At 45.6% G+C, this 21419-nt stretch overlaps 1 protein-coding gene across 1 annotated transcript in view; it reads left to right on the top strand.

Moving 5' to 3' along the window:
• The first annotated feature begins 260 nt into the window (after positions 1 to 260).
• The window catches only part of LOC115470563 (protein FAM3B-like), a 163306-nt gene continuing 142147 nt past the window's right edge, over positions 261 to 21419 (top strand). Inside the window, 1 exon segment of the mRNA XM_030203822.1 lies at positions 261 to 493. Coding sequence (XP_030059682.1) covers positions 466 to 493 — 28 coding nt within the window. The 5' untranslated portion in view covers positions 261 to 465.

Raw genomic sequence — 21419 nt, 5'->3', positions numbered from 1 at the left:
AGCATTTAAATTAATGACAGAAACAATTTTAAAACAGTACTGAATTCACAGCAATACATCGCCCTTAATACCAAGTAAAGTGAAACTAATACCACCCCATGCTTTTTTTCCAATTGATGTTTCATAAAAAGCAACTGCACTGCTGTACAAAGAATTGCTTGTGAAAGGTCAATGGGCGTGTCCATGAGAAGGAACTGGTTTAGTAACATTGCTGGACCTGGCGGGGTGAGTTTTTCTGGACTCCTCCTGTGTGAGAGCAACGAACTGCAGTGTTTTGCCGTCCATAAAATAGCTACATGGATGAGCTGCAGGCTCAGGTTACAGGTGTTGTTTTGGAACGTTGCCATCTTCTTATACGGAGAGCAGGAAGTGTTTCGGGACTCTGAGGCTAGGAAGGTGTAAGACGCGAGTCCCAGGAGGTCTGCTGTACCAACTTGTACTGACTTTCTGCGAGTGGTGGGGAACATGTTGCCGTGTCGTTTTTATTCCCAAAGTAAGTACAGGACCAGCCTTCTGGATGTGAATGTATGTATTTGTATTGAGTCTTGTCTATACCAAAATATGTATGTGCAGCAGGGCTTTTTTTGAGGGGGGTACTTGGCATAGGAGCTAACTTTTCAAAATTATTGGGGGTGCTAAGCCCTGTGGAAATAACCCCTCCCTGGACACATACAAGGAATTTTCTCAATATTGGGGGTGCTCAAGCACCCACAGAGTCGGCTCCTGTGGTACTTGGGGGTACTGAGTACCAGCACCATTCCCATTGTCTGTTAAAATTGACCCATGGACTCCAAGTTTTAATGAAAGAGCTCAGATTCTACACACACATTCTGCCTTGTCATAGATTCTGTGACTCGTTGCAGGGGGCCTCAGTAATCACTCCCCCCCCCCCAAAGGGTGGCCTGGCATTTGAGTACCGGCACCTTTTTTCACTAGAAAAAACGCACTGGTGTGCAGTGAGTTCCTGACAGCTCTGTGTCAGGTTTGTACATTATGTGCAGGTGCTCAATGTAGCCCAAAGAGCTCGGTGCTTTGGTGAAGATATATGGCAGGGCTGGTTCAAGGATATTGAGTGCCCCAGCCTTAGCCCCCCCCCCCCCCCTTATAAGGCTGTATTGATAAAACAGTAAAATACTCTGAAGTAGCAGTTTAATTATATAGCCTGGAAATCTAATATACAAAAAATATCAACCCCTGACACTGCACACTGGACCATTATGCTGTTAATTTAAACATATATTTTGCATCCACATAAAGTCGCATAATCCCTCCTCTAAGAATGATATTAAAAAAATAAAAAGATATAGCAAAATTAGAAAAGGTTCAGAGAATGATTAAGGGGAGTGAATTCCTCTTATATAAGTTTATCAATAGAAATCAAACAAAATAAAACATGGAAAAGAAAATAAGATGATACCTTTTTTATTGGACATAACTTAATACATTTCTTGATTAGCTTTCGAAGGTTGCCCTTCTTCCTCAGATAAATATTTCCGATCTGAGGAAGAAGGGCAACCTTCGAAAGCTAATCAAGAAATGTATTAAGTTATGTCCAATAAAAAAGGTATCATCTTATTTTCTTTTCCATGTTTTATTTTGTTTGATTTCTATTGATAACCTTAAGAGTGGACTAACACGGCTACCACATTCCTCTTATATAAGGAAAGGTTTAAGCGGTTAGGACGCTTAGCTTAGAAAAGAAACGGCTGAGGAAGGGTATTATTATTATTATTATTTATTGCATTTGTATCCCACATTTTCCCACCTTTTTGAGGGCTCAGTGTGGCTTACAATATGATATGAATGATGGAAGTACAATTTGTTACAACTTGGTTATGGATTACATTGTGAAGAGTTATGCGAGACAATCAAAGTATTGTTGAAGAATATAACAATGGATCAAAGCCTTGAAACATTGGAAGGAGACAGCGGGTAGCTAGAAGGGCATTATGTGTGGTATACATATTTCTGTGGGTAAAGGTATGAGTGAGGTTAGATTACGGGGGTGAGAGTTCTATGAAAGAGTGGAGTAGAACAGGTAAACGTGAATTGATTTTTTACTCTTTCAAAAAGTACAAAGACTAGGGGACACTCAATGAAGTTACATGGTAATACTCTTAAAATGAATAGAAGGAAATATTTTGTAATAATTAAACTCGACAATCATAATTGTCCCAAAGCCACCCCTCCCATAATGATCTGTCCTGTAGCAACAATAAACCCATACACATTTATGGACACTTTGGACACAGTAACATTTTTTTAATATAGTAGCTTTATCTCATAACTTGAACTTTGAAATTATAGTAGACTTGTGTCTGGTCAACATCGCAACACACTTTGCAGTATCTGGCAAAATAATTACCACAATGGCACATATCCTTCAACTTTGCTTTACAACAAATATAAGTTTCTTATAAGTCTGTGTTAATACAACAGTAAAAAAGGTTCAAAGAATGATTAAGGGGAGTGAACTCTTCTTATATGAGGAAAGGCTTAAGAGGTTAGGACCCTTCAGCTTAGAAAAGAGACGGCTGAGGGGGGATGTGATAGAGTTCTCTGAAATCCTGAGTGAAGTAGAATCAATTTTTTTACTCCTTCAAAAAGTACAGACTAGGGGACACTCAATGAAGTTACATGGTAATACTCTTAAAATGAATAGAAGGAAATATTTTTTCACCCAATGAATAGTTAAACTCTGGAACTTTCTGCTGGAGAATATGGTAACAGTAGTTAGTATATCTGCATTTTAAGAAGTTTTGGATAAGTTCCTGGAGGAAAAGTCCATAAACTGTTATTAAAGTGGAGATGGGGAAAGCCACTACTTATCCCTGGGGTTGGCAGCATTGAATCTTATTACTCAGGATTCTGCCAGGTACTTGTGACCTGGATTGGCCACTGCTGGAAGCAGGATACTGGGCTAGATGGACCATCAGTCTGCCCCAATATTGCTGGCTCTTCTTATGTAAATCAGAAAAGGAGCATTTCTTCAGGAATTCACCGTACAAAAAACAACCCCCCCCTCCAAAAAATAAAAAGTTCTAATTTTGGTGTCATCTAAGTAAAAACAAACACTCTGCAGTTCCAAGCTTATTGTGAAGTACCTTTAATGCCAAACCTAGAAAAATTACCCAGGACCTATAGAGCTAATCTACGTTACCATAACACCACAGAAGTAACACAACAAGGAATTTACCTAGAAACATTAACCACAGTAAATATTGCAGTGGGCAGTAGAACATCAGTACCCCTATTGTAAAACTAAACAAGCTGGATTAGTACAGATCAATCATACACAGACATTGAATGTGAACAGAATACCTGGCCTTTTTCACACACGAATACATGTAGACCCTCAAGTACAGAATAAGTAACCACAAACTAAAAGTGAAAATATGAAGACAAAAATTAAACTAAACTCCCAAGAAGCAAGACTTTGCATACAGTGCAACACTAGAGAAATAGAGACAGAGATGCATGGCCTTCTGTACTGAGCAGAAAGCAGATGCTAATTCCTACATTATAAATTAACAAATAAATGCTGGCGTTTACTAAGCCGCTAGCGTGGGTGGCTGTGTGCTAGTGCCAACACTTTGAATGGGCTGTGTTGGCAATGCTGCGTGGAAGCCACTAGCATGGCTTAGTAAACAGAAATACATTTGTTGACTAGCTTTCTTTTGCCAGAATCTCCTTCTTCTGGTCTGAACAGTATATTGCTGTTATAGTAAGCTTGTCTTGACTTAGGAAGGAGGTTTTGGCTTAAGAAAGCTAGTAAAAAAATATATTTAGTCCAATAAAACGGTGTCACCTTCTTTTACATTTTTTTCTTTTATTTCTATGTATTAACTTTTAAAGTGAACTAACACAGCTACCACATTCTTCATCCTAAATTAAAAATAAAATTATTTTTTTCTACCTTTGCTGTCTGGCTATTTAATTGTTCTAATTGTGTTGCCCCTAGTCTCTGGTTACTGCTTTCCTGTCTTCTTTTAATTCTGTGCCTTTTAGATTTCTTCCATTTTAATTGTAATCTCCCTTTTTTTTTTACTGTGTCTACTTACAGCTTTCCATTTCTTTCCTTCAGTCTGGCCTCCCATTCTTCTTTCCCAGTCTTACAATAATTCTTTCCTCTTCCCCCTGTCATCCAGAATCTTCTCTTTCTACCTCTGCCGTCATGTATCTCTGCCCTCTGTGTCTCCCTCTACCATCTGCCATCTAGCATCCCTTCTCCTCTCTTTCTCTTTCCCCACTCTGCCATCCAGTATCTCCTCTGTCTCTCTCCCCTGCCACGCCATCTAGCACTGCCTTGTCTGTCAGTATCTGCACTTGGAATTAAGCATTGCCCCATCTCTCTTCCTTCCCACATCCCCCTGCACCATTCAGCATTGTCCTTATCTCTTTCTCTCTCTCCTCACACATCCAGCATTGCTCTGTCTCTCTCTCTTCATAGAGTATTGCTTCTCTCTCTCTCTCTCTCTCTCTTGCCATCTATCATCTCCTCTGTTTTTCCTATCCCCCTATCCAGCATTGCCTGTCTCTCTCTCTCCTACTTGCATGCAGCACTGCCCCTGCCTTTCTACTCCCTGCACCATTTAGCATTGCCCCGCCTATTCTCTTCCCCACAACCCATCCCTGCCCCTCTTTCTGTCTCTCTCCTTGCCCATCTGCCATGCAGTAGTCTCTCTCCCCCTATCAAGTATTGCCCCATGTTTGTCTCCCCCATCTAGTATTAGCTCTGTTTCTCTCTCTCCCCTTTATCCCCCTCTTATCCAGTCTTACCCCATTTCTCTGTTCCTCCCCACCCATCCATTATTACCTGGTTTTTTTCTCTCTACCCTTCCATGTACCAACGTAAAGCAGCATAATCTACATCTCTCCCTCCTGTTGCAGCTCTGCGGGCCTGTACTAATAAACTAAAGAAGACGCATGGGACCGTGGCTCACTGCCTGGTACTACTGTTTCCTGTGCTGGTCCCGCTTCCTCTCACGTAAACTTCTAGGGCTGGCACAGGAAACAGTAGCGGCAGGCAGAGAGTCGTGGTCCTGCACGTCTTCTTTGGGTTATTTATTAGCGTGGGCTGGCGAGAGGAGGGAAGGAGGAAAATTGTGCTGCTTGACGTGGGTACATGGAAGGGGAGAGAGAAAGGAACTGGTTAATATGGGATGGGTGGGGAGGGACAGAGACTGAATGGGAGGAGAGAGTCAGTGGACGCACGGATACTGATGGGCCTAAGTCAACATTGGGGGGGGGGGGGTCTGGGCCCCTGAGGCTCCCTGTGGCTATGCTCCTGGTGGTGGTAAGCAGCTTATAGGCCACTTCCAGCTGCGGGCTGACTTAACTCCAGATACTCAACCTGGGGCATGCACAGCTCCTGGCTTTGAATATCCAGGTGTATGTGCTGACCAGGAATTTTACTGAGCACTGGCTGATATTCAGACCAGTTCCTGGTTAACACAGCGCATAAGGTTAGGATGCCTGTTTTGCTGTGCTAACTTTATGTGCTTACTTAAGGGCACAGAACATAAGATAAGCCATACTGGGTCAGACCAGTGGTCCATCTAGCCCAGTATCCTGTTTCCAACAGTGGCCAATCCAAGTCACAAGTACCTGGCAGAAACCCAAATAGTCACAAAAGAAAACAAGGGAAAAGCTATCACTCCAAAATAGGAACAATAAAGAGGAGTGTCCTAACCGAGCTAGAGTGGTGGAAATCATGTAAGACTACCAAAAAAACTGGCTAAGGTAAATTCAGCTTATCTTCAGCGCTCTGCCAGTTTGGTGTCAGTTAAGTACTGGGGTTGCTGATTTGGGATTTTAAATGTGTTTCAAAGATTGTTTATAATAATTTTTTTTTTTTAAAGTCATTACAGCATTGGAGGCAGATGATCAGTACGTATGAAGTGCTGCAGATCTGGAATAGCTTCAGGTTATAGGAGATCACATAGCTGATACAACTGCAGTATGATGCCTCCAAGCTTGGAGAGTTTTTCTGGTAGTTTGTTTAAATATTCTTACATGATTTCCAGCACTCTTGCTCGGTTAGGACATTCCTCTTTATTGTCTCAGAAACCCATGCTACCAATCCCAGGGCAAGCAGTAGCTTCTCCATGTCTGTCTCAATAGCAGACTATGGACATTTTCTCCAGGAACTTGTTCAACCCAGATACGGTAACTGCTGTTATTACATCCTCCAACAAAGAGTTCCATAGCTTAACTATCTGTTGAGTGAAAAATATTTCCTCTTATTTGTTTTAAAAGTATTTCCATGCAGGGCCACCGAGAGGAGGGGTGGGGGTTCCCCAGGCCTGGCAAGCTTCTTCCTGCCTGCCTGCTTCTGGCAGTCATCTCCTGCTCCCGCGTGCTGCCCAGAACCCCGACTCCTGGCATGTACAGGAGCAGGAGAGGACAGACCATGGGAGCAGGCAGGCAGGAAGAGGCTTGCCAACGCTGGCCCCCCCTTGGAGGAAGAGACAGAAAGGTAAGGGGATGGGCTGGTGGGAGGGAGTGGTGGCACATGGGGGGAGGGGCGGTCCGGTTCTGCCCTGGGCCTGGCAGTGTCCTCTCAGCAGCCCTGTTTCCATGTAACTTCATTGAGTGTTCCCTAGCCTTTGTACTTTTGGAATGAATAAAAAATTGATTCACTTCTACTCGTTCTACACCACTCAGAACTGTTTAGTCCTTGATCATATCTCTCCTCAGCTGTCCCTTTTCCAAGCTGAAGAGCCCTAATCTCTTTAGCCTTTCCTCATATGAGAGGAGTTCCATCCCCTTTATCATTTTAGATGCTCTTCTTTGAACCTTTTCCAATTCCGCTGTATGTTTTTTGAGATATGGCAACCAGACCTGATATGGTGACCAGAACTGAATGCAGTACTCAAGGTGAGGTCACACCATGGAGTGATACAGAAGCATTATAGTAGTGGCCTAGTGGTTAGGGTGGTGGACTTTGGTCCTGGGGAACTGAGGAACTGAGTTTGATTCCCACTTCAGGCACAGGCAGCTCCTTGTGACTCTGGGCAAGTCACTTAACCCTCCATTGCCCCATGTAAGCCACATTGAGCCTGCCATGAGTGGGAAAGCGCGGGGTACAAATGTAACAAAAAAATAAATAAATTTTTGGTCTTATTCACCATCCCTTTCCTAATAATTCCTAGTATCCTGTTTGCTTTTTTGGCAAATGCCGCATACTGGGTAGAAGATTTCAGCGTACTATCTGCAATTACACCTAGATCTTTTTCTTGGGTGCTGACCCCCAAGGTGGATCCTAGCATCAGGTATCTTCTTCCCAGTGTGCATCACGTTGCATTTGTCTACATTAAATTTAATCTGCCATTTGGATGCCCAGTCTTCCAATTTCCTAAGGTCTTCTTGAAAATGTTCACAGTCTGCATGTGTTTTAACAACCTTGAATAGATTTGTGCCATCTTCAAATTTAATCACCTCACTTGTATTCTGATTTCCAGATCATTTATAAATATGTTAAATAGCATCGGTCCCAGTACCGATCCTTGTGGCACTCCACTATTCACCTTCCTCCATTGAGAAATGCACAAGGCTTACTGAGCTTGCAACCTTTGCTTTAGACTAGTTGTAGCTGGTCTAAAGCAAACGTTATTAAAAGAGTAATGCATAAAGGGGTTTTCCATGTCTCTAATGTATGTCGTTAGCAGCTGCCAAGGATCCTATGTAAATATATTACAATGAGCTCATTAGTATTATAATGACCATTCTGTGCAATGAACAGAAAGGAGTATCTTTAACTAGTGTCAGCCGCCCCTCCCAGCCGCGTAGTTGTCTCTCTCACTTATCCGTGCTGTCCGCTTCCGACTCCACACTCGTCCGTGCAGTTCGCTCTCACTGCCACACAGTTCCGCTAGCAAGGCGGTGCAACACAGTTCCGCTTGCCAGTCTTTTAAACAAAGTTCAGCTAGTTAGACTTTAAACCCAGTTCTGCTAGCCAGGCTTCAAACACAGTTCGGCTAGCCCAGCCTTCCCACAAAGTTCAGCTAGTCAGGCTTTAAACCCAGTTCTGCTAGCCAGGCTTCAAACACAGCTCGGCTAGCCAGACTTCCCACAAAGTTCAGCTAGTCAGGCTTTAAACACAGTTCTGCTAGCCAGGCTTCAAACACAGCTCTGCTAGCCAGACTTCCCACAAAGTTCAGCTAGTCAGGCTTTGAACACAGTTCTGCTAGCCAGGCTTCAAACACAGCTCGGCTAGCCAGACTTCCCACAAAGTTCAGCTAGTCAGGCTTTAACCACAGTTCTGCTAGCCAGGCTTCCCAACAACGCCCTCTTCAGCAAGGCCTCAAAACCGTTCAGCTTAGCTAGGCTTTTTTCCCCAGCACAGCTTAGCCAGGCTTTTAAAGATCCACCACCCTCACTTGTCAACACTTTACCTCTTGACAACCACCTCTGGATCTCTCCTGACTATTACTCTTTCCTGATACTTTTGGGCTCCTCCAGAAGTCACTCTTCTCCAGCCACTTCCTCTCCATTTCCTCTTCCACACCTCCTCCTCCTATCTGCTCCAACTCCTCCCATTCCATCCCCCCATTCTCCACCCCCTCCCTCAGGTGTTCCACCCTCTCCTCAGCTGATTCCATCTCCCAATCAGCCCCCTCTCCTTTCCTCTCATGTGGCTCAGGTACTCGTTTGTCCTCCTCTCTCCTATTCTTCCAGGCAGTCTGAAATCTGTGTTCTCTACGCTCCTGCCTCCGCCCCTCCCGCAATGCATTCTGGGATCTGTAGTTTTTCCACTCTGGCTTTTCTCTCTTCCCCCCTTCATTCTGGGCTCTGTGGCTTCTCTGAATCTCACACTAGCCAGATGTTATGGCAGCTCTAGAGCTGTCAGGGAGGAAGGAAAAACAGACAGCTGCAAACACTGCCTGCCTGTGCTTCCCACCTCACTGCACTCTCCCCATAAAAAAATCCCTAGAGGTCCGGTGGACCCCCCCTCCTGGTGCTCCTTCCTGCATCCTCCCCTGAGTCAAGAATCCCTGATGGTTCAGTGAACCCTCTTCTGACTCCCCCAGCATGCCCCCATGACTCCCGTGAACCAAAAATCCCTGGTTGTCCAGTGGACCACAAGCCCTCCTCACTCTAGTGACCCCCTCCTCATACCTTAAAACATTGGAGGCAGGAGCAACATCTCCTCCATCCTGCCTCTGGGCCCGCTCTTCGCAAAATGGTGGCACCCAGCCCCTGCCCACTGCATCAATATAAGGAAAAAATGGAGGAGGGTGAACAGTGGAATGCCGCAGGGATTGGTACTGGGGTCCGGTGGTACTTAACATATTTATAAATGATATAGAAATCAGAACGACGAATGAGGTGATTAAATTTGCAGATGATACAAAACTATTCAAGGTTGTTGTAATACGTGTGGAGAAAACATTTTTGGCCAGTGTAGTATTCGTAATCTCTAATTCTACCCATTGAAATCAATGTAGAGAAGTCCCACCTCCAGTCAGGTAGCCCCTGTGCTACCTTGGAGGAGGGAGGTCTCCTAGAAGGAGAGCATCACCCTGGTGAAGTAGGAAGTACTCCTGTAGCCAGGACCTGCCCACCAGGGGATGTATTATCCTTTCGCACCGAGGATATATCTCCAAATGTTGCCCGGGAGGGAAAGGTTAGGACAGCTGTTGTACTTGGTGATTCGATCATTAGGCATATAGATAGCTGGGTGGCTGGTGGACGTGAGGATCGCCTGGTGACTTGCCTGCCTGGTGCGAAGGTGGCGGACCTCACGTGTCACCTAGATAGGATTCTAGATAGTGCTGGGGAGGAGTCCGCTGTCTTGGTACATGTGGGTACCAATGACATAGGAAAATGTGGGAGAGAGGTTCTGGAAGCAAAATTTAGGCTCTTAGGTAGAAAGCTGAAATCCAGATCCTCCAGGGTAGCATTTTCTGAAATGCTACCTGTGCCACGCGCAGGGCCCAAGAGACAGGCAGAGCTCCAGAGTCTCAATGCGTGGATGAGACGATGGTGCAGGGAGGAGGGCTTTAGATTTGTTAGGAACTGGGCAACATTCTGGGGAAGGGGGAGCCTATTCCGAAAGGATGGGCTCCATCTTAACCAGAGTGGGACCAGGCTGCTGGCATCGGCGTTTAAGAAGGAGATAGAGCAGCTTTTAAACTAGAAATGGGGGGAAGGCCGACAGTCGCTCAAAAGAGCATGGTTCGGGATAAGGTATCTTTCAAAGATATCACCATAACAGGGAAGATAGAGTATCCTGATAGTGAGGTTGCAAAAGAGATTGTAGTAGATCGGGTATCTTTAAATAACAATAAAAATCAGACAAAAGATTGCCAATTAATACTGTCAAGTACTAAGCATGATGTACTTAGGAACAACAAACATAGTTTGAAATGTCTATATGCGAATGCCAGGAGCCTAAGAAATAAGATGGGGGAGTTAGAATATATTGCACTAAATGAAAAATTAGATATAATAGGCATCTCTGAGACCTGGTGGAAGGAGGATAACCAGTGGGACACTGTCATACCGGGGTACAAATTATATCGTAGTGATAGGGTGAATCGGATTGGTGGAGGGGTAGCATTGTATATTAACGAGAGCCTTGAATCAAATAGATTGAAAATTCTGCAGGAAACAAAACACTCCTTGGAATCACTGTGGATTGAAATTCCATGTGCAAAGGGGAAAAGGATAGTGATAGGAGTGTACTACCGTCCGCCTGGCCAGGACGAACAGACGGATGCGGAAATGTTAAAGGAAATCAGGGACGCAAACAAACTGGGCAACACAATAATAATGGGGGATTTCAATTACCCGCATATAGACTGGGGTAATGTAACATCTGTACACGCAAGGGACATAAGATTTCTTGATGAAATCAAGGACAGCTTCATGGAACAGCTAGTTCAGGAGCCGACAAGAGAAGGAAAAATACTAGACTTAGTCCTTAGTGGTGCTCATGATCTAGTGCAGGGGGTAACGATACGAGGGCCGCTTGATAACAGTGATCATAATATGATCGGTTTTGATATTGGCATTGAAGGAAGTGAAACTAGGAAATCAAGTACGCTAGCGTTTAACTATAGAAAGGGTGATTACGACAAAATGAGAAAAATGGTGAAAAAAAGACTGAAAGGAGCAGCTCGCAGAGTAAAAAACTTGCATCAGGCGTGGATGCTGTTTAAAAACACCATCCTGGAGGTTCAGGACAAATATATTCCACGTATTAGAAAAAAGGGAAAAAAGACTAAACGTCAGCCGGCGTGGCTAAACAGTAAGATAAAGGAAATCATTAGAGCCAAAAAACAATCCTTCAGAAAGTGGAGAAGAGAACCAACTGAAAGTAACAGGATAGATCATAAGGAATGCCAAGCCAAATGCAAAGCGGAGATAAGGAGGGCAAAAAAGGACTTTGAGAAGAAATTAGCGTTGGAAGCAAAAATACATAGTAAAACTTTTTTAGATACATTAAAAGCAGGAAACCGGCCAAAGAGTCGGTTGGGCCGCTGGACGAAAATGGTGTTAAAGGGGCGATCAAGGAGGACAAAGCCGTAGCGGAGAAATTAAATGAATTCTTTGCTTCGGTCTTCACCGAGGAGGATTTGGGGGGGACACCGGTGCCGGAAAGAATATTTGAAGCGGGGGAGTCGGAGAAACTAAACAAATTCTCTGTAACCTTGTAGGATGTAATGGGTCAGTTCAGCAAGCTGAAGAGTAGTAAATCACCGGGACCTGATGGTATTCATCCCAGAGTATTAATAGAACTAAAAAATGAACTTGCGGAGCTACTGTTAGAAATATGCAATCTGTCCCTAAAATCGAGTGTAATACCGGAAGACTGGAGGGTAGCCAATGTTACTCCGATTTTTAAGAAGGGTTCCAGAGGAGATCCGGGAAATTATAGACCGGTGAGTCTGACGTCGGTGCCGGGCAAGATGGTGGAGGCTATTATTAAGAATAAAATTGCAGAGCATATACAAAAACATGGACTGATGAGACAAAGTCAGCACGGATTTAGTGAAGGGAAGTCTTGCCTCACCAATCTAATGCATTTTTTTGAGGGGGTAAGCAAACATGTGGACAATGGGGAGCCGGTTGATATTGTATATCTGGATTTTCAGAAGGCGTTTGACAAAGTGCCGCACGAAAGACTCCTGAAGAAATTGCAGAGTCATGGAATCGGAGGTAGGGTATTATTATGGATTAAGAACTGGTTGAAAGATAGGAAGCAGAGAGTAGGATTGCGTGGCCAGTATTCTCAGTGGAGGAGGGTAGTTAGTGGGGTCCCGCAGGGGTCTGTGCTGGGTCCGTTGCTTTTTAATGTATTTATAAATGACCTAGAGATGGGAATAACTAGTGAGGTAATTAAATTCGCCGATGACACAAAATTATTCAGGGTCGTCAAGTCGCAGGAGGAATGTGAACGATTACAGGAGGACCTTGCGAGACTGGGAGAATGGGCGTGCAAGTGGCAGATGAAGTTCAATGTTGACAAGTGCAAAGTGATGCATGTGGGTAAGAGGAACCCGAATTATAGCTACGTCTTGCAAGGTTCCGCGTTAGGAGTTACGGATCAAGAAAGGGATCTGGGTGTCGTCGTCGATGATACGCTGAAACCTTCTGCTCAGTGTGCTGCTGCGGCTAGGAAAGCGAATAGAATGTTGGGTGTTATTAAGAAGGGTATGGAGTCCAGGTGTGCGGATGTTATAATGCCGTTGTATCGCTCCATGGTGCGACCGCACCTGGAGTATTGTGTTCAGTACTGGTCTCCGTATCTCAAAAAAGATATAGTAGAATTGGAAAAGGTACAGCGAAGGGCGACGAAAATGATAGTGGGGATGGGACGACTTTCCTATGAAGAGAGGCTGAGAAGGCTAGGGCTTTTCAGCTTGGAGAAGAGACGGCTGAGGGGAGATATGATAGAAGTGTATAAAATAATGAGTGGAATGGATCGGGTGGATGTGAAGCGACTGTTCACGCTATCCAAAAATACTAGGACTAGAGGGCATGAGTTGAAGCTACAGTGTGGTAAATTTAAAACGAATCGGAGAAAATTTTTCTTCACCCAACGTGTAATTAGACTCTGGAATTCATTGCCGGAGAACGTGGTACGGGCGGTTAGCTTGACGGAGTTTAAAAAGGGGTTAGATAGATTCCTAAAGGACAAGTCCATAGACCGCTATTAAATGGACTGGAAAAATTCCTCATTTTTAGGTATAACTTGTCTGGAATGTTTTTACGTTTGGGGAGCGTGCCAGGTGCCCTTGACCTGGATTGGCCACTGTCGGTGACAGGATGCTGGGCTAGATGGACCTTTGGTCTTTCCCAGTATGGCACTACTTATGTACTTATGTACTAATGCTGCCGGTCACATAACAGCAGTGCTTTTTTTGTGCTGGTATGCGCCGGTACAGCATACCGGCACCTTTTTTGTGAGGTCCGGCTCACCTGCCCACTCTCTTCCGTTTGTGCACCCATGCTCCCTGCTTTGAAATCTTTAATTTACCCGAAGTCGCGGTGAACCGGCAGTAAAAGCAGCAGGCAGGCACGCCACCTTTTCGCTTCCTTTCCCTCTCGGCGCGTCCTGCCTTCCTCTGATGTAATTTCCTTTCCGCGAGGGCGGGATGCGCTGAGAGGGAAGAGAAGCGACGAGGAGGTGAGCCTGCCTGCTAGTGCCTGCCTGCCACGACTTCGGGTAAACTAATAATTTCAAGGCAGGGAGCACGGGTGCACGAACGGAAAGTCGGGGAGCTGAGGGCAGGAGGGGGGCTGGGGTTTGAACAAATTGCTGGACATGGAGGGGAGGGCAGTGGAGAGGAAAATTGCTGGACATGGAGGGGAGGGCAGGGGAGAGAGGAGAATCGCTGGACATGGATTTGAGGGGAAGACAGGGAAGAGAGAATTGCTGGACATGGATAGGAGGGGAGGGCAGGGGAGAGAGGAGAATTGCTGGACATGGATGAGAGGGGAGGGCAGGGGAGAGAGGAGAAATGCTGGAAATGGATCGAGAGGAAAGCAGGAGATAGAGGAGAATTGCTGGATATGGATGGATGGAGGAGTTGGCGGGGAGAGAGGAGAAATGCTGGAGGATGGAGGAGAGGGAAGAGAGAATTATTGCTTTATATGGATACAGGGGAGCGAAGAGAGAGGAGAAATGCTAGACATGGATGGAGGGAAGGAGAAAGGAGAAATTCTGGACAAGGATGGAGGGGAGGAAAGAAAAAAGAAGAAGATGCACATGGATGGAGATGAGGGAAAGGGAAGAGAGGAGAAAAACTGCACATGGATGAAGAAAATAGGCAAAAGCTGGATCCACGTTATACCTCCTCCAGTCAGTTCCACGGAGGAGGGCCCAGCTTTTACTTATGGATGTAGGGCAAGAAATGAAGAAAGGAGGAAAGTAAAGAAATAAATGGAAAGGAAGCCCTGGAAACGGAGTTAAGAGAACAGATAGAGAGCAGCAGAATCAGAGACTGGGACCAATATGGGTAGGAAAAACAAAGTCACCAGACAACAAAGGTAGAAAAAAATCATGTTATTTTCATTTTAGTGTTTGGAATATGTCCAATTTGGGAATTTACATCTGCTGTCTTATTTTGCACTGGGTATACTGGAGCTGTAACAGCTTACAGAAATTACTTATAATGAAAAAAAATCACGTTATTTTTTTCTCCTATACTAGTATAATATATTCAATGATGTCTGTTTATATGCGCCATGGCTGGTATAAGGGATGTGGCTAATGTGGGTATGGATATAATATGGGTGGAGACATATGTGGTGACCCCGCCCATAATGAGTACCGGCACCTTTTTTTCTACAAAAAACGCACTGCATAACAGTCAATAAAATCAGATGAATCAATCAAAACTCATGTAACATCATGAGGAATTCAGCAATGATGAGACTGTGAATCGTCAATACTGTTTCTAGTTTCGTTAGTGTGTCAGTGTTTCCATTGCTGTCACTATTCAATATAGTTTCAGTGCTGCTAGGATAATCCACCAATAGCAGAAATCATAGAAACATAGATACATTTTTTCCTGTGTTTCTATGTATCTATGTCTGACGTCATCAGCAATCAGGCAGCCCTGTACTTCAAGCAAACAGTGGCCTTTGTGTGACATCTGTGCTTCCTGACACCTGCTAGGAAAACACAGGACCCTTACAGAAAAAGGTAGAAGCTTTTGGAAATTCCCACAACAAGGGGGATGCCCATTAAAATTAGCAAGGTGGTCCTGGTGGCAGCAGAGACCCTTATGGAGCCTCTGCCCCTTAACAATGTCTTACGTCATGTCTCCCGCCTCTGACACATAGTCCACAGGGACATCCTTCTTTGCAAATAACCTGAATGAGGAATCATCCTCCTATATCCTCACGGATTAGCACCACCGAAGATCCATCAAGCCCAAACAGAATTAGAACATTCAAATAATATTGCTATGATGCTAATGCTTTTCTACAATACAGCTTACCATATAGCTGAGGTGTCAAATGCAGATATATAGATGGGGACAAGATGCGTGGTACAGAGTCAGTTAGGATAAATAAATAGGTGGCAAGCTAAAGGAAAGTTCTTTGTACAGTTAATCAAGATATAAGGAACTGTTAAGTTACAGTGTGTGTAGCAAGCTAATTCAGGTGCAGAATGAGTATATAGTCAGTCACCCTATGTATTAAAGGCTTGGGAGAAGAGCCAAGCTTTTACCTGCTTCCTGAAGTAGAAGTAGTCTCAAGTTATACTTAGTCCCTCTGGCAGGGCTGCTGAGAGACTGAGCCGTGTCCAGGGCAGGGCCACGCCCCCCCCCCCCCCCCAGATCGCCGCTGCCCTCCCTGCCGCAATTCCACATAACCCAGATCCCACCAGCAGAAGAAACTCCAGCGCTGTTCACTCTGCCGCATTGCCTGCCTGCCTGCCCCTGTGGCTCCTTTTCCTCTCACATCGCACATGCTGAATTTCAGCAAAACCTAGCATACGAGATGTGAGGGGAAAAGAGCCGAAGGGCAGGCAATGTGGCGGAGTGAAGAACAATGCTGGAGGAAGGCTTCTTCTGCTAGTGAGGCCTGGGAATCCTCATCAGCCAAAAAAAGAGGCCCTGAAGCCCTTTGTCTACTCTACCTCAGCCTCTAAGAGGGGGTCTGTCAGTACGTGATCACCCGGGTCCCATCAGGAGCAGGAGAGAAAGAGAGACCCCAGTGCCAGGCCCCCCCCCCCCCCCCCCCCCGGCAACCCTGCCCTCTTGGAGTAAATTCCAGAGCGTGGGGGCAGCTCCTGAGAAGGCTCGCTGGTGGGTATCGTTCCTGTTCAGGTAGCAAGAGGCTATTTACATACTTGGGATCTGGATTGGCCACAGTTGAAAACAGGATACTGGGCATGATCGTTATTTTGCTTACATCGTATTATATCTCTGTTATTTGAATTTCAGTGCTGTTTAATATATATATATACTAGCCGATGAGCCCGTTAAAATGGGCTAGTATGGGGTTTTGTCAAGGCCCCCTCCCCTCGCAGCTGCCCCTCCCCCCTCCCCCGAGGTCGACGCTACCGGTCCCCCCCCCCCCCGGAGTCGCCGCCAACACCCCTGCACCCGGCCTGGGCCCTCTCTTTGGTACTGAACTTACATCGGCGAAACGCAGGCAGCACGCAGATCAGCTGAGCTCCCGTCGGCCTTCTTTCTCTGCCTGTGTCCCGCCCTCGTGTGACGTAACGTCGGCGAGGGCGGGACACAGGCAGGGAAGGAAGGCCGACGGGAGCTCAGCTGATCTGTGTGCTGCCTGCGTTTCGCCGATGTAAGTTCAATACCGAAGAGAGTGCTCGGGCCGGGTGGGGGGGGGGGGGGAGCGGTAGCGACGTCGGCGGCTTCGCGCAGTTTCCCTCTCTGTCCCGCCCCCCCATCATTACGTATTGACGCGGGAGCGAGACAGAGAGGGAAGTCTCTACTGCGCATTTGCAAGTGAGTACGGTCACTCGCCATTTATATGTTTGATTTTTATCCTGTTTCATGGTAGACTTATTATTAGGTTTCAATTTACTGTTTTCAAGTTTTCTTCTTTCATTGTATGTATGTATGTATGTATTTATTCATGACATTTATACCCCACATTATAACAAAACAGACTGAATTTCAATGTGGCTTACAAACAATAATGTGAATAAAACATAATGTACAGAATGTAACACAAATTACAATAAGTTCAAGAAGTAAATTAATAGATGTGCAGAAAGTTTGTTTGTAATTGTACATTTTACTATTGTTATGCTGTTAACAAAATTGTAAGTTTGATGCTAAACTGTACCTATGGTACACTGCCTTGGGTGAATCTCTTCATAGAGGTGGTTAATAAATCCCAGTAAATAAATAAATAAATACAGAGGCACTTGCTCCAGAGCAAGGGGTCAAGGACGAAGGACAAGTACCAGAACATGAGGAGTTACCGGCTTGTGCAGTGTGGAGCTATGGGGAACCTCTACACCCCTAAAAAGTCCAGAGAGAGGAGTGGAGTTCATTCAAGATACCTGCTATATTAACCAGGTGCCCTGTTCCAGCTCTCAAGGGGCAAAGTTCCACCCAGGGCAGATGGGTGTAATAATCTGATAAGGGAAATGGGACTTGATATACTGCCTTTCTGAGGTTTTTGCAACTACATTCAAAGCAGTTTACATATATTCAGGTACTTATTTTGTACCAGGGGCAATGGAGGGTTAAGTGACTTGCCCAGAGTCACAAGGAGCTGCAGTGGGAATTGAACTCAGTTCCCCAGGATCAAAGTCCACTGTACTAACCACTAGACTACTCCTCCAAAGACTGATAACATTCTCGCTACAGAGTCACAGTGTTTGTTTGTCTGCTAGCCTGTAAGTTGTCACCTGTAGTAAGCGCTGATAGCCACAGATGGGTAGTAATGGAGTACTGTACTTTGTTACAGTATTTAAGTACAATCGGCAGTACTTAAGTACAATTGCAACTGATTGGGCCCGAACTTCCGGTCCCAGAAACAGCTGACATCACTTGGAAACCCTAGTCCTCTCACCCCCCCCCCCCCCCCCCCCCGAGTATGATTGGCCTGAGGAAGTGTGCAATCAGCCTCTCACCTACCCAGAGTCCTGCGAAGCAGCCCCCCCCCCCCATTCCTGCCTCCTCCTCCTCCTAATTTAGCAACATACTAGTGTGGCTATGCTGTCTGAAGGGAGGAGGACTCGGAGGAAACAGTACTTATGACCTGAAGTCGTCACATGTACACGCTGTGTTCAGTGAAGTCCTGCTCTTGCAGCCTGACCAAGCTGCCCATAATCCCTCCATGCTTTATTTATTTATTTATTTGCAGCATTTGTATCCCCCATTTTCCCACACATTAGCAGGCTCAATGTGGCTTACAAGTCACCGTATTTGGGAACTCCAATATGGTCGATGTTAAAAAATACAAATAGAATCAGGGTAAGAGAAGGTAGGGGTAAATGGGAACAATAAAAGGCAAAGATATAAGAAATAACATTGTCTATTAAATCAGTGCAGTGTTGAGGCTGCTAATCAGAAACAGCAGGGTAGGCCTTACAAAACAGATAGGCCTTCATAGTTCGCCTGAATTGTAGATGGTCATGTATCCTTTTCACTGCTTTTGGTAATGCATTCCACAGTTTCGTACTTAAATAGGTGAAATTGGACGCGTATGTCGTCTTATATTTAAGGCCAGTGCATTTCCTTTATATGGAGTTGGTCATTTGTGCCAAGTTGAGCACCCCCAATCCTTTGGAAAAGTTGGCTCCTATGGTTGTGATGCTGTCGCCCACTCTGTTAGTGCTGCTCAGCTGCCAGGGCTGCAGGACCTGGTGCAGCTTCTTGGCAGAGATGGGCTGGCACTGCTCTGCTAGTTTGCAGTCAGTCTGCAGGAAAAGCCTCCCTGGATCTAAGCCCTCTCTGCCCGGGCTGATGTAGTCTCACACTGTCTGACACATGCATGGGCCAACAGCATCAGAGGTCACCTGACTACTGGTGCATTCATGTAGGGACCTCCACATGCAGCCAGGAGGAAGTAGTGCTGCTCGCCTGCTGTCTGCGACTGTAGTATTAGTCACTGCTACTAACTAGTAGTCAGCTAGCTGTCATTCTCAGACTCTTCACTGTATCTCCTCTGCACTCTGCAGCAGTAGCAGGTTGGATGTATTATTTTTTGCTACAGCAAGCTAAGCGATTGATCCACCACTAAGCCAAGAGAGCCAACTGGAAAACTCTCATGGAGGTAATTAAAAGAAAATATTTACAAATGTAAAATAAGCTTGTTAAAAAGGTATTTAAATTTGTAATTTAATTAAGTTTCTAATTTAATTAAGTTTCTGTTCCATTGTGCCTACAGGGATCCAGACAGATTACGAGTTGATACGTACATCATTACAATTGTAGTATTGCTTGTAAACATACTAGATTCTGTGGTCCAACTCGTTAGGAATACTTTTTACTTTGTAATAAAAAAGTAGTTTTAAGAGCTGTACTTTATTTTTACTTTAGTTTTTTTTTTTTTTTGGATAAGACTTTCTACTTTTACTTCACTGCTTTTGAAGCCAGTACTTTTAATAAAGTAACCACCCCATCTCTGCTGATAACTTTAAAAATCCAGTTTCTGAGAACAGCATATGTAAGGACCTGTATTTTTCAGGTAGGGCTGCCAAAAGACAAAGCTGGGCCTGGGGCAAACAAGGGCACCCCCGCCACCACCCCTTACCACTTCCCCTACCCCCATTTTTGTAAAAAGCGAGCCCCTCCCCCTGTGTACCATTTTAAACAGCAGTTCTTTGCCATCAGCCAGTGTTGCCAGGTGGGCGGTTTTACCGCCCAATTGGGCGGTTTTCCGCGACCCGCCGCGGGAAATTTTTGCCCGCGGCGGGTTGCGGTTTTTTGGGCGGCTTTTTGGGTGGCTTTTTGCCTTTTTCGGCCGCGGGGGGGGCGGGGTTAGTGACGTTTTTTGGGCGGGGTTAGTGACGTTTTGGGTGGGCCGATGACGTGGGAGGCGGGGCCGATGACGTAGGAGGCGGGGCCGATGACGTGGGAGGCGGGGCCGATGACGGGGAGGCGGGGCCGATGACGGGGAGGCGGGGCCGATGACGGGGGAGGCGGGGCCGGTGACGGCGGGGGCGGGGGTGATGACGCGGGGGTGGGGGTGTTAGGGGCGGGGTTTGTGTTTGGGCGGGTTTTGGGCTGGTTTTTGGGCTGGATTGGGCTAGAAAAAAAATTTCCACCTGGGAACCCTGCCATCAGCTAGCACAAGCAGCCAACGACTCATGCACACTGCTCCTGCCAGCCCCACACCCTTCCCTCTGGCCTGTTCCCACTTATGCGGAAACAGGAAATTGCATCACAGGGAAGTCTATGTGGCTGGTGCAAGCAGTGTATATCCGTTGCTGGCTGCTCATGCTCACGAAGGTGGGGGCTTCAATTTTTACAAAAATGAAACGATTTGAATTGATTTGGCAAAAATGATTTGGGAAATCAGTTTGAATTGAGAATCAGACAGCACTAATGCAGGGGCTTGGGAAATCTTACCACCCCCACCCCCCCCCCACCCCCGATGGCCCTGTTTTCAGGACCCTCACTCACCCAGTGAGTTGGTCTGAACATCTAAGAGGAATGAGGAATAACAGTACATAGGATTATTTAGTAAATGGCGCTCAAAAATTAGCGCTGAGAAAAATCAGCGTTCAATGGTATTCTATAAATGAGCATTCAAAGATGAGCGCCCATTTTAGAATAGCATTGAGTGCTGATTTCGGTGCCCAAATTTGGGTGCCAGGACTTATGCTTGCTGAAACCATGTGTAATTTCCTGGAGCCCAATTTTGGCGCACATCCCTAATATTCTATACCCCTGCGCACAGATTATAAGGATGTCCTGGCCCTGTCCATGTACCTCCCATGGGATGCACACTGTGGGATTTGGGCACATGTTCTTATAGACTAGAGTGTAGCAAGATGTGCACATATAGATAATTGGCACACAATTATTGGCACTAATTGGCTCATTCCATATCATCATGCTGATCAATCCATAGACTGGTGGGTTGTGTCCATCTACCAGCAGGTGGAGATAGAGAGCAAAGCTTTTGCCTCCCTATATGTGGTCATGTGCTGCCGGAAACTCCCCAGTATGTTCTCTATCTCAGCAGGTGGTGGTCACACACAGCAGCAGCAGCTCTGGCTAGGTCTCCAAGCCTAATCTTTAGGTTTTGTTGAGTACCTGGGGTTGAGGGCTCTTCTTGAGCAAGTGCAAACCTGGTGGCGCCAGGTCCCTCCTTTTCTCCCCCCTCCCGCTGGCTCCGTTAAAAAAAAAAAAAAAAAAAAAAAATTTTGGACGTCCTTAAGGGCGTTTATTTCGACGTTTATTTAAACGTTTATTGCAGCTACTCACTGGGACACCAGGTCGTTACAGCTCGGAGCGAGAAGCAGGTAA

This window comes from Microcaecilia unicolor, chromosome 5, assembly GCF_901765095.1.
Source record: "Microcaecilia unicolor chromosome 5, aMicUni1.1, whole genome shotgun sequence".
NCBI lineage: Eukaryota > Metazoa > Chordata > Amphibia > Gymnophiona > Siphonopidae > Microcaecilia > Microcaecilia unicolor.
Note: the sequence above shows the minus strand (reverse complement) of the source record. Positions and strands in the feature narration are given on the sequence as shown.